Raw genomic sequence first — 13,725 nt, 5'->3', positions numbered from 1 at the left:
GCGTCTAGTGGTGAATGTTTACAGCTCCTGAAGCCCCAGTGGGTTTGTGTTATTGTGTGCTCTTTTAGTTTTGCCATCTCTAGGTGACTTGTGTTTATCAGTTCATTAGACACTCTGCATTATCCCAAGGGCTTTCTGTATCCTGGATTCTTGCCTTGGTGTACCAGAAAAGTCGGATCACTTGTGGGCTTGGAGAATGAGTGTAAGATTTTTTTGAATGGTGGAAGTAGCTCTCAACAGATGGACTGTGAGCCAAAAGGGGATTGGGAAGGCGGTTTTCCCCTGGAGTTGGGCCGCTCAGCTGCTGGACTTTCCTCTGACTGCCCCAGCCAAACTCTGCGTTGTTCTGTTGGTCAGTGGCTTGCCGGCATCTGCCAGTGCCTGTCAGTGTGCTTTTCAACTGATGTGTTCCTCTGGACATCCAGCCACTTGTGCGTTCTTCTGCTGATATGTTCCTCTCAACTTCCAGCCACTTGTGTGTCTTTGCTTGCTAGGGTCTTGGGATTTTTATAGGCACACGATGGGAGCGTGGCAGGCCAGGTTGGTCTTGGAAAATGCAACATTTGGACACCAAGGCAGGAGTGCCTGTCCTCACCTAGGTCCGTGGGCACAGGCCTGAGGGTGGAGCCCTAGCCAGGCACCTGCCTTTCTCTACCCAGCACTTCCCTGCCCTCCTCCTGTACCATGCTGTTTCGGTTACTATAGGTTTTTAGTAAATTTGAAGTCAGGTAGTTTGATGCTGCCAGTTTTGTTATTTACTCAGGATTGTTTTGGCTATTTGGGGGTCTTTTGAGGTTTCATGTACGTTTTAGAATTCTCTTTTTCTTTCTCTATGAAGAAAGTCATTGATATTATGATAGGGATTGCATTGAATTTATAAATAGCTTCGGTTAGTATTGTCATTTTAACAAAATGAAGTCTGGCTGGGTGTGGTCGGCTCATGCCTGTAATCCCAGCACTTTGGGAGACCAAGGCAGGCAGATCACTTGAGGCCAGGAGTTCAAAACCAGCCTGGTCATCATAGTGAAACCCCATCTCTACTAAAAATACAAAAAGTTAGCTGGGTATGGTGGTGCGTGCCTATAATCTGAGCTACTCGGGAGGCTGAGGCAGGAGAATCGCTTGAACCTGGGAGGTGGAGTTTGCAGAGAGCCAAAATGGACCCACTATACTCCAGCCTGGGCGACACAACGAGACTGTCTCCAAAAAAAAAGGAAAAAAAATTAATTATTCCAATCCATGAGCATAGAATATCATTCCATTTTTGCATGTGTCCTCTTCAATTTCTTTCATCAGTGTTCTATAGTTTTCCTTTTATAGACCTTTCACATCTCTGGCTAAACTGATTCCTAGGTATTTTATATTCTTTGTAGCTATTTTAACTCGGATTACTCACTTGGGATTTCTTTTTTAGATTATTTACTGTTGGTGTATATAAATTCTATTGATTTTTGTATTTTGATTTTCTATCCTGCAGTCTTTCCTGAATTTATCAGTTCTAACAGTTTTTTGGTGGAATCTTTTTAAAATACAAAGTCATGTTATCTGGTAACAAGGCTAATTTGATGACTTCCTTTCAATTTGCATACGCTTTATTTCTTTCTCTTGCCTAGTTGCTCTGGGCTTTCCTTTTTTAATAGCTAAATAAATTTTTTGTTTTTCTTTTGAGACACAGCGCTCTGTTGCCCAGGCTGGAGTACAGTGGTGCAATCTTGGCTCATTGCAACGTCTGCCTTCTGGGTTCAAGTGATTCTCCTGCCTCAGCCTCTCAAGTAGCTGGGATTATAGGTGCCTGCTACCATGCCTAGCTAATTTTTGTATTTTTAGTAGAGACAAGGTTTTACCACATTGGCCAGGCTGGTCTGGAGCTCCTGACCTCAAGTGATCCACCCGTCTCGGCTTCCCAAAGTGCTGGGATTACAGGCATGAGCCACTGCACCTGGCCAGAAAATTATTATAGGGATTTTAAAACAAAAGTCTTGCAACAAATTGTATAAATAACACTTTACCTTTATTAAGTGCTTTTCAAAAAATGACATCAAGACCACCCTGGACTGCCAGCATCCTTGCTGTCCTATTCACACTCTGTCTTCTAAATCCGAAAATGAAAGCTGATTAGTAATGAACATGGCACTTAATATTCCCTAAATGTTTAAATGGTCACCTATTATAAGGTCTTTAAATATTTAAATGGTCACCATAAATGATCACCTTATAATAGGTGACCATTTAAATAGTTCTTTTTTTTTTGAGTGAAAAAAGAGTACTTAGACATTAGAGGTGTTAGATGCATACTGCTTTCTGAAACATTGATAAAAGGCGGAAAATATGTACATCCTAGAATTTAGGAAATGGTTTGTTTTTGGGGGCTTTCTCTTAATCATTTGTCAGATGAATTGGGTGATTCTAGAAGGTTATTGCTGTACTTGTATTTTGGGAGTGATAGGGAGGTAGCAGTATATTCCAACCAAATTTATTCCATACAAAATCTGTTACATTTTACAAGTACTTGCAAAACTGAAAGTCATACCCTACTCAAAATTTCCTTGTTAATTTTACCGTCACTGCTTTACTCTTTGTATTAAAGTCAATGAAATTGTCAAAAGTGAAGAGACTGGATTATCAAGATACAGTGAATGGAAAGGGATGCCAAAAACACAGTGTTTATAAATTGAATTTGTTACCGTTTGAAATTTGTTTGTTTAATCTTCAGGAGATTTCACCAAAATGATGTATGTCTTGCTGATGATGTCTTTCATATAATTCTAGACAAATTAACTAGAAATGAATGTATATAATTGATATAGTTTGGATATTTGTCCCCTCCAAATCTCATATTGAAATGTGATCCCCAGTGTTGGAGGTGGGGGCTGGTGGGAGGTGTTTGGATCGTGGAGTCAGATCCCCCATGAATGCCTGGGTGCTTTCCCCACAGTAATGAGTGCACTGTCACTCTGTTAGTTCATGAAAGAGCTGGTTGTTTAAAGGAGCCTGGTACTTTCTCTTCTCGCACATACTTCCTCTCTCACCATGTGACATGCTTGCTCTCTGTTCCCCCTTCACTTTCTGTTACAAGTGGAAGCTTTCTGAGGCCTCATGAGAAGCTGAGCAGATGCTGGTGCCATGCTTATACAGGCTGCAGAACTGTGAGCCAAGCAAACCTCTTTTCTTTATAAAAATTACCCAGCCTCAGGTATTCCTTTATAGCAATGCAAAACAGACTAACATATTACTTGTACTATAGAACTAAAAGTTAGTTAAAAATTCAGTTTCAGAAGCCTGTCTTTCCTAGGTTAAAATTCTGACTCTGCTGCTTCATTGATGTATGACTTTGGACAAGTTACTTAATCTCTTTGGGCTCTGGTTTCCCCCAGCCCTAAAATGAGGATGCCAGTATTCCTTGTGGAGTCATCTAAAGGCTTAATACTAGTAAAGAACTTACAGTAGTAAAATGCCACATAATAAGCATTTAAATATTAGCTATTGTTTTTATTATTATAAAAATAAGAGTTTATTATTGAGGTCAATGTTAGGCTTAAACACTAGAGTACTAAGGTCATGTAATTTCCTGGTGACTGGCAATTTAAAGATGAGATATACCACATGTGAATTGGTATAATAAACCATTTAATGGTGTATTAGACAACATTTATGTGTACTATACAACAGTATACTTCCAATTCCTTTCTCTCATCCTCTGTGCTATTGTTACGTGTTTTACTTTTACATATTCTATAAAGACACATTACATTTCTTCTCTTACTGCTGTAGACTGCTAGTTATCTTTCACAGTGTTTAAAAATAAGAAAAATGCTTTTATGTTTATCTTCATTTATGCCATTTCCAGTATTCTTATTTCTTTATGGAGGTACATGTATCTCTAATGGCATAATATTTCCTCCAGCCTGAGGTACTTTTTTGTGTTCCTTTTTTGCTGGTAATGACTTCTCTGTTTTTGTTTCCACCCCCCCAACAACAAAAAAGAGAAGCAAAATATATTTTCTTTTTGAAAGATATTTTCACCAGGTACAGGACTTATGGTTGAGTTTTTTTCTTTTAGTGCTTTCAACATTTCACACCATTGATTTCTGGCTTACATAAGTTTTGATGATAAATCAGTTATAATTTTTTGTTTCTTTCGATGTAATTTTTTTTTTTTTTTCTTCTGGCTTTCTTAAACATTTTTTTATTTTTGGTTTTGAGAAGTTTCAATATAATTTGTCTAGTTAGTTTTTGGGATTAGAAGTGTAATCTATTCTGCCTGTTCTCTGAGCTTCTTACTATCTGTGGTTTTGTGTCTATTTGTTTTGAAAATCCCCAACCTTGTCTTCTCCTTAGATATTTCTTTTGCCCCATTCTCTTTTTTTTTTTGTAGGATATCAGGATTACGTGAATGTTATGTCATTGACATGATCTCACAGCTCTTGGGTTTTCTGTTCTGTCTACCTTCCCCTGCTAGCTGTCCTCACATTTTCTGCCTTTTGTTTCGTTTTGAATAATCTCTTATGCAACTCTTTTGAGTTTACTCTTGAGCTGTTCCAAAGCATTTCTTCAACTCCGTTAGCATATTTTTCCTTTGTCTTTGACAATATATTGGAGTTTTCCTTTTTCTTTCTGTGACTTAAAATTTATGGTTGAAACATAAGTGTTTCATATAGGACAGAAGAGACTGAGCCAAGTAGTATCCTTTTTCAGCTTGGGAGGTTGAGTCATTATAGTCTGTAGTTAAGCTTAATTTTGGTCTTGTTGCTATGGTTACCCTCAGTGCTATATAGGCTTCAATTTCCATTCTAGGGTTAATTTTTTTTTTTTTTTTTAAGGGGTTTGGGCTCTTTCTTAGAGATTTTTTCTAATGTTTGCTCTACCCTCAACTTTTGATCTTACCTTCTATTTGTTATCACACTGCAGAGAAGGTCTCTGTCCACAAACTCTTCTTCCCCTCCAGCTGTATACTATAGTTATTTATTCCTCAGTGCTTGCTAGCGGAAGGGTGGACGGTGGGGAGTGGTAGGGAGGGGACGCTCTCTGTAGTCCTATTTCTGTCTCAGTTTTAGGCAGGTGCTGTGTCCCCAGAAATTGGGAATGGGACCTTTACATAGATCTTCCTTCTTCCCAGTGGTAGGGGATCTGTAAGGTCTGGGGCCATTATGTTTTCCTGCCCTTCCCCAGGGATAAATGTGTTTTTGTTTTTGTTTTTCGCTGTTATTTTCTTCTAGTTCGGAGTGGGAGATGGGGCAACTAAAAATAGTTACTGTATGAAGTGTGTTAGTTCTGTTTGTTTTTTTAAAAAATATTTTTAATGTTCTGTAGCTGTTTCCTTTGGCTAGTTATTGCTGGGTTGAGTTATCACTGGCACTAGGATAAATAGTTTTTGACATCAGTTGTCAGGTGTTATTAAATATATAAATATTATTTGGTGAATAGTATATATTTTCAGTTTTCATGTTGACTGTTAAACTTCTCGAATTATTTTTTAATCATGCATTTTTATTGACAGAAATTTTGCCTGACAAATAGTAGGCACTCAACAAAGAATTGTTGAATGAATGAATTTATTGTGATTTCTGTTGTCCCTTTCCTATGCATAGTTCTTCTTTATTTCTGATTGCTATAATACTTATTTCTGAGAGTGTTAAAAAATGTTTTTTGGAGTCTCTTTGAATTTCTGAACATTCAGTTAGAGAGTATCTTTTTTTCCAATCAAAGTAATGTGCATGATATTTCCAAAGGTTGAAGGAAGTTATGTAATTGCACAAAATTCTTATCACATTATTGTGGCTGTTGGAGGACCTTTGTACTCTCGGACCGTGGTAAGGACTCCCAAGAGAAAGAATAAATAATTCAATTGTGTGAGTCTGTAATATGCAGATACTCCTCTACTTACCCTGGGATTACAGCCGGTAAACCCATTGTAAGCTGGGAATATTGTAAGTTGAAAAGGCATTTCATACACCTAACCTACCAAACATCAGAGCTTAGCCTAGACTGTTTTAAACGTGCTCAGGGCGGGCGCAGTGGCTCATGCCTGTAATCCCAGCACTTTGGGAGGCCGAGGTGGGCAGATCATTTGAGGCCAGGACTTCGAGACCAGCATGGCCAACATGGTGAAATACCATCTCTACTAAAAATACAAAATTAGCCCAGCCTGGTGGCGCATGCCTATAATCCCAGCGACTTGGGAGGCTAAGGCAGGAGAATCACTTGAACTGGGAGGTAGAGGTTGCAGTGAGCCAAAATGACACCATTGTACTCCAGCCTGGGCAACAGGAGCGAAACCCCATCTCAAAAAATAAATAAAATAAATAAATAAATAAATAAATAAATAAATAAAATAAAATGTGTGTGTGTATATATATATGTGTGTGTGTGTATATATATATATATATATATATATATATGTGCTCAGAACACTTATATTAGCCTTCAGTTGGGCAAAATCATCTAATGCAAATCACATTTTATAATAAAGTATTAAATATCTCATGTAATTTATTGAATACTGTATGGTTTCTACTGAATGTGTATCACTTTCACACCATTGTAAAGTTGAAAAATCAAGTTGGTGACCATCTGTATGTATTTTACAGTAGACAGTCTATTCTTGACTGAGTGCAATAATAACGTCTAAAAGAGGAAGAAGAGGGAGAAACTTAACATCATTTCCCTAAAATTAATCAGGGCCTTTTCTGGAAGTGGAGATAAAATTTGTTAAAGGTGATAGCTGCCTCAGATTCCTCAACAACTGAAATGCATCCTAAGGTTGGCTTTATCATCTTCTTCCAGGTGATCTACTGTTCTTTTGGTGGAACATCCAAAGGGCTGCACTTCAATAATTTAATAGTTGGACTTGTCCTCCTTACAAGAGGCAAAGATGAAGAGAAAGCAAAATGTAAGTACTTTTATTATCTCAAAAATAATACCACATCTATGTATAGAATAATTTATCTCAAAATTCTGATGACAGGTAGAGGATTTGAAGTGACATTTTCCCAAAGAAGATATACAAGTGGCAACTAAACACCTGAAAAAATGTGCAACATAATTAGTCATTAGATAAATATAAATTAAAACTACAGTGAGATACTACTTCACACCTTCTAGAGTGGCTAAAATTAAAAAGCCTGATAATGACAAGTGTTGAGGAGGATGTGGAAAAATTGTAACCCTCATCATACATTGCTGATGGGAGTATAAAGTACTGCAGCAACTTTGGAAACCAGCCTGGCTGCTCCTCAAATTGTTAAACGTTGTTACTGTATGTCCCAGCTATTCCACTCCTAAGTATATACCCAATAAAATTTAATACATATGTTTACCACACACAAAAAAAAACTTGTATGGAAATAGTCATAGCATCATTGTTCATGATAGAAAATGGAAACAACCCTAATGTCCACCAGCTGGTAAATGGATAAATAAAACATGATATATCCATATGCTGGAAAATTACTCTGGTATAAAAAGGAATAAAGTACTGATTCATGCTACAGTATGGATGAACTTGAAAACATTTTGCTTAGTGATAGATGTCAGTCACAATAGGTATGATTCCATTTATATGAAATTTCAAGATTAGTCAAATCTGCAGTGGCAGAAAATGGTAGATTAGTGGTTGCTGGAGGTATCGGGGAGAGGGAAATGGAGAACAACTGCTAGTGGGTACAGGGTTTCCTTTTGGGTTGGCGAAAATGTTCTGGTGAAAATGTTCTGGAATTACATAGGAGTGACAGTTGCACAACCTTATAAATATACTTTAAAAATCACTGGAATGTTTACTTTAAAAGGGTGAATTTTATGAGATGTTCATTATGTCTCAATATAACTTATTTTTAAAAATTCTGATGACATAGATGTAGTAGTCTGTTCTTTGTTTCACAAACAAAACCGAAGTTTACTTACTTGATAATATTTTATGTACGTTCTTTGTAAAAGGTTTTTTTTTTTTTTTTTTTTTTTTTTTGAGACGGAGTCTCGCTCTGTCGCCCAGCCCAGGCTGGAGTGCAGTGGCGCGATCTCGGCTCACTGCAAGCTCCGCCTCCCGGGTTCACGCCATTCTCCTGCCTCAGCCTCCCGAGTAGCTGGGACTACAGGCGCCCACAACCGCGCCCGGCTAATTTTTTGTATTTTTAGTAGAGACGGGGTTTCACCGTGGTCTCGATCTCCTGACCTTGTGATCCGCCCGCCTCGGCCTCCCAAAGTGCTGGGATTACAGGCGTGAGCCACCGCGCCCGGCCAAGGTTTTTTTTTTAATGTTTTACTTTTAACTTCAGAAATTAATTTTATTAGGTGAATTATCTAAGCACAGAAAAGAGTGGCACCTCATTCATTACCTTTAAATCCTGCTAATCAGGGAAACACTATAATAAGAGGACACCATTTCCCCTGCTAAGTGTGAAAGGGAAGATAATCTCAGTTGCTTGGTGTCCTTCTGTGCTTTGTAGGATATAGATTTATTTAGTTTAAAAAAATTCGTTCATTTATTTGTAAGGTCTTCTGTCTCCTCATTGTTTTGTTTGAGCTCCCCAAAGACAGATCTGCCTTACCAAAAGCATTCATAAGCATTGCATATGTTATTGAAGATTTCCCAGGGGAAGTATGGAAGCTGTTTATATTACACAGAATGTAACATTTTGTTCCCAAAATTCCTACACTTTTATTCTTAACCACCATATTCTGGGTCTTTCTCTCTTCCTTCTTCCTTTTCTAATCTGCCTACTATGGTCTGAATGTTTGTGTCTCCCTCAAAATTCATATATTGAAATCCTAACCACCAAGGTGGTTGGTATTAGGGGATGGGGCCTTTGGGAGGTGATTAAGTCATGAGGGTTAATCATAAGTATCTTATGAGTGGGATAAAGTGCCCTAATAAAAGAGGCCCTAGAGAGACCCTTTATATTTTCCTCCGTGTGAGGATACAATGAGAGGTGGCTGTCTGTGAACTAGGAAGTAGTCCTTCACCAGACACCAAATTGATGGTGTACTTCCCAGCCTCTAGAACTGTGAGAAATAAATTTGTTATTTATAAGCACCCAGTTTATGGTATTTTGTTACAGCAGCCTCAACAGACTAATATACTGCCCTGGGACTGCTTCTGAATTTCTCAAAATCCTCTCCTATTCCTGAATCTAGACCATTATTTTTAATTCTTGCTAAGGTTTGAACACATTACCCAAAGTTCATGGGTAGAAACTTAATCTGCAGTGCAACAGTGTTGAGAGGTGGGATCTTTAAGAGATGATTAGGTCATGAGGGGTCTGCATGCATGAATGAATTAATGCTGTTACCTCAGGAGTGAGCTTCTTATCACAGGAGTGGCATCCTTATAAAGGAAGAATTCAGCCTCCTTCTCTCTCCCTCTTGCATGTGTTCTCTTGCTCTTCTACTTTCTGCTATGGGATATTAGAAGAGCAAGAAGGTCCTTGCCAGATGCAGGTTCCTTGACCTTGGACTTCTTAGCCTCCAGAATTGTAAGAAATAAATCTCTGTTCATTATAATAAGTTGCTAGATCTGTGGTATTCTATTATCGTAGCACAAAATGGATAAAGAGATCATTTTTTAAAAAAGTTTTGAGGTATAATTGTCATACAATAATATGCACATATATAAAGTATATATTATAATACGTGTTTTTTTTTTTTTTTTTTTTTTTTTTTTTGAGGGGATGGGGGACAGAGGAGATAACCTCACTCTGTAGCCCAGGCAAGAGTATAGTGGCACAGTGGCACATAGCTCACTGCAGCCCTTAACTCCTGGGCTTAAGTGATCCACCTACCTCAGCCTCCCAAGTAGCTAGGACTATAGGTGCATGCCACCATGCCTAGCTAATTCATTTTCTTTATTTTATTTTTGTAGAGATAGGGTCTTGCTAGGTTGCCCAGGCTGGACTCAAACTCCTGGCCTCAACTGATCCTTCTGCCTCTGCCTTCCAAAGTGCTAGGATTAGAGACATGAGCCAGCATACTTAGTTATACATTTGTATATGTTTTGACACATGTATATGCCCAGTAAACCATTACCATAATCAAGATAATGAATGTATCCATAAACCCAGTTTTATGTATTAGAATGTAATTGTGATCTTGGTTTTTCCAAATTAGCATTTCTTCACCAGCAGAAATAGAAATTGGCCCCAGGCAGCAATAATTAAAAATACCGGACAGGTATGGTAGTGCATGCCTGTAATCTTAGTTATTTGGGAGGCTGAGGCAGGAGGATCTTTTTGAGGCCAGGAACTTAAGGTAACAGTATAGCAATAAAAATAATACAAATAAAAAGCAACACACTGTAACAACTATTTACATAGCATTCACATTGTTTTAGGCACTATAAATAACCTAATGATGATTTAAAATATATGGGAGGATGTGGATAGGTTTTATGTGTCAACTGAAAAAAATTATGATATCTCTAAATTTGGAAAGGAGACTTTATTTAATTATATCTATAAATTTGGAAAGGAGACTTTATTTCTTATAAAGGGTTACAGCCTGCAAGGTGGCCATTCTGACAGCCTGAGAAACATAGCCTCCAGCAGATAACCCCAAACAGGTACTATGCAAGGATGAATGGAACAGAGACTTATGCTGAAGAGGTTGGCCAGTTGTACATATTCAACAACTTATCGGAGGGGCCATGAATATTCATGAAGTGGTTCCTGACGCATGTGTACTGAACAAATGTACATGTTATACGTGTCCCATGTTTACTTTGGGGTGGAGAATTAACATTTAAATGTATTACAGTTTTAGGCCCTATAAGTCAAAAGATGAAACAAGGACACCAAGGCAGTCAAGTGGGCAGCCTCTGTAAACCAGCCAGAACCAGTCCGTGGTCAGTGGTCTTCTTATCAGGAGACCACTAACTTGTTGATAGTTACTGAAATAGCTCTCTTGTCCAGTCAAAGCTGTAGTTATAGCTTGTGGAACAGGAGTCAGTATGTTAGCATTTTGTGGTAAATGAGCTGCAATTGTTTTAGTATTGCTTCTCTCAAGGCCAGTGCTTATTCAATAACTGCTAGAGAAAAAGAAAAATGGCCAGGCGCGGTGGCTCATGCCTGTAATCCCAGCACTTTGGGAGGCTGAGGCAGGTGGATCGCCTGAGGTTAGGAGTTCGAGAGCAGCCTGACCAACATGGTGAAACCCCGTCTCTACTAAAAATACAAAAATTAGCTGGGCGTGGTAGCGTGTGACTGTAATCTCAGCTACTAGGGAGGCTGAAACAGGAGAATTGCTTGAACCCAGGAGGTGGAGTTTGCAGTAGGCCGAGATTGTGCCGCTGCACTCCAACCTGGGCAACAGGGCAAGACTCTGTCTCAAAAAAAAGAAAAAGAAAAATATTGTAGCAGTTAGAACATAATTTATTGATTGGTTGATTCAGACAAGGTTTCATTCTGTCTCCCAGTCTGCAGTACAGTGGCAAGATAGCTCACTGCAGCCTTGAACTGTTGGGCTCAAGTGATCCTCCTGTTTCAGCCTTCTGAGTAGCTGGGACTACAGGCATGTGCCACAATGCCAAGCTAATTTTTAAATTTTTTGTAGAGATAGGGGTCTCGCTATGTTACCCAGGCTGGTCTCGAACTCCTGGCCTCAAGTGATTCTCTCGTCTTGGCATCCCAAAGTGCTGGGATTACCAATGTGAGCCACCACACCTGGCAGTTTATTCTTTAAGTGTAGAGGTACATGACTTAATCCTTGCCTGGCATAGCTTTAGGTTTTGTTTGCAATTTGGTATCTTTCTGCCACAAAGAGTCTGTCAGTCTTATGCTCTTTAACATTAATGCTGTTTAGTTGTTGCATCTAAACCGCAAAAGGGATTGGGTATAATGAGATGTGTCTGACTGCCCATCCTCTCATGACCAGTATCTGTTTTTAAGGATTTTCTGGGGCCCCCTTGGCCAAGAGAGGGAGTCTGTTCAGTTGGGTGGGGTGCTTAGGATTTTCTTTAGTTTTCACATGCAAATACCATGCCATTTTATATGAGGCTTGAGCACCTGCAGATTTTAGTGTCCTTGGGGGTTTTGTAACTAATCCCCTATGGATACTGAGGTACAACTGGTAACAGTTTTTTAAGTCACACACATATTTTTAAAGTTTCTTCGTTTTTTTTTTTTTTTTTTTTTTTTTTGTTGAGACGGAGTCTCGCTCTGTGGCCCAGGCTGGAGTGCAGTGGCCGGATCTCAGCTCACTGCAAGCTCCGCCTCCTGGGTTTACTCCATTCTCCTGCCTCAGCCTCCCAAGTAGCTGGGACTACAGGCGCCCACCACCTCGCCCGGCTAGTTTTTTGTATTTTTTTTAAGTAGAGACGGGGTTTCACCGTGTTAGCCAGGATGGTCTCGATCTCCTGACCTTGTGATCCGCCCGTCTCGGCCTCCCAAAGTGCTGGGATTACAGGCTTGAGCCACCGCGCCCGGCCAGTTTCTTCGTTTTTTAAAATGTGATTGTGTTAGTTTTCTAGGGCTGCCATAACAAAGCACCACAAACTAGGTAGCTTAGAACAACAGATATTTATTATCTCACAGTTCTGAAGGCTAAAAGTCTAAAATCAAAGTGTCAGCAGGGCCATGCTTTCTCTAAAACCTGTAGGGGAAAATTCTTTCTTCTCTCTTGCTTCTGGGATGACTACAATCCTTGGGGTTCCTTGGCCTGCAGCTGTATCATTCTAATCCCTGCCTGTCTTATCACATGGCTTTTTTTTCTGTTTGTGCTTTTCTTCTTATAAGGGCAGCAGTCATATTATGTTGGGTCCCACCCTAATGACCTCATCTTAACTTGATTATACCTACAAAGACTCTGTTTCCAGATAATCTCACATACACAGGTACTTTAAGGTTAGGACTTCAGTATATCTTTAGGGGGATAAAGTTCAGCTTATAACAACAATATTTCAAACATACATATAATACGTACCTCCACCTAGCTTTACTATTTCTTAACATTGCATCCTATGTCCCTGATTTGATTTTTTAAAAATATTAAAACTAAGGTGAGGTTTTCATTGTATCCCTTCATGATCCCATTCTGTTCTTCCCTCTACAGAGGTTACTACTTTCATGAATTTGGTGATTCATTTCTCATGCTGGCTGTAATACATTTATAACATGTTTATGTGTCCTAAAACATTGTCAACTACTTTGCAGTTTTAAAGTTTTAAATAAATAGTACACATTAGTTCCCCCTTATCTGCACAGATCTGTTCCAAGACCCTCCCAGTGGATGTCTGAAACCATAGATATTCCCAAACCCTATATATACTGTTTCTTCCTATACATACATATCTATGATAAAGATTAATTTAAAAATTAGGCACAGTAAGGTATTAACAACAATAAAATAGTACTATTATAACAACATACTATAATAAAAGTTATGTTAATATGGTCACTTGCACTCTTAAAATATCTTACTGTACTCACTCTTCTTGTGATCTATAAGTCTGATAACCAAAATGGCCACTAAGTGACTAACAGGCAGATAGCATGTGGATACACTGGACAACAGGATCATTCAGGTCCCAGGTGGGATAAAGAGGGAGGCAAGTGATTTTATCATGTTACTCAGAACAGTGTGCAATTTAAAGTTTATTAATTGTTCATTTCTGGAAATTTCCATTTAATATTTTTGGACCTCTGTTAACCACAGGTGACTGAAACCTTGGAAAGCAAAACCATGGATCAGGGGGTACTACTGTACTATACAGATGATTTTGTCATTTGCTTTTCCTCTGAA

General features: G+C 38.7%; 1 protein-coding gene across 6 annotated transcripts in view; it reads left to right on the top strand.

The window, feature by feature from the left end:
* Window positions 1-13,725, top strand: part of LOC105476867 (ubiquitin specific peptidase 32) — a 254,106-nt gene that overhangs the window by 120,440 nt on the left and 119,941 nt on the right. For all 6 annotated transcript variants that reach the window (XM_024791263.2, XM_011733147.2, XM_011733146.2 and 3 more), the window contains one exon: window positions 6,784-6,889. In XM_024791263.2, the coding sequence (XP_024647031.1) occupies window positions 6,784-6,889 (106 nt within the window). The remainder of the gene's footprint in view (window positions 1-6,783; window positions 6,890-13,725) is intronic.

This window comes from Macaca nemestrina, chromosome 17 (assembly GCF_043159975.1).
Source record: "Macaca nemestrina isolate mMacNem1 chromosome 17, mMacNem.hap1, whole genome shotgun sequence".
NCBI lineage: Eukaryota > Metazoa > Chordata > Mammalia > Primates > Cercopithecidae > Macaca > Macaca nemestrina.
The sequence above is the reverse complement of the archived record's forward strand: the minus strand, read 5'-3'. Positions and strand labels throughout refer to the sequence as shown.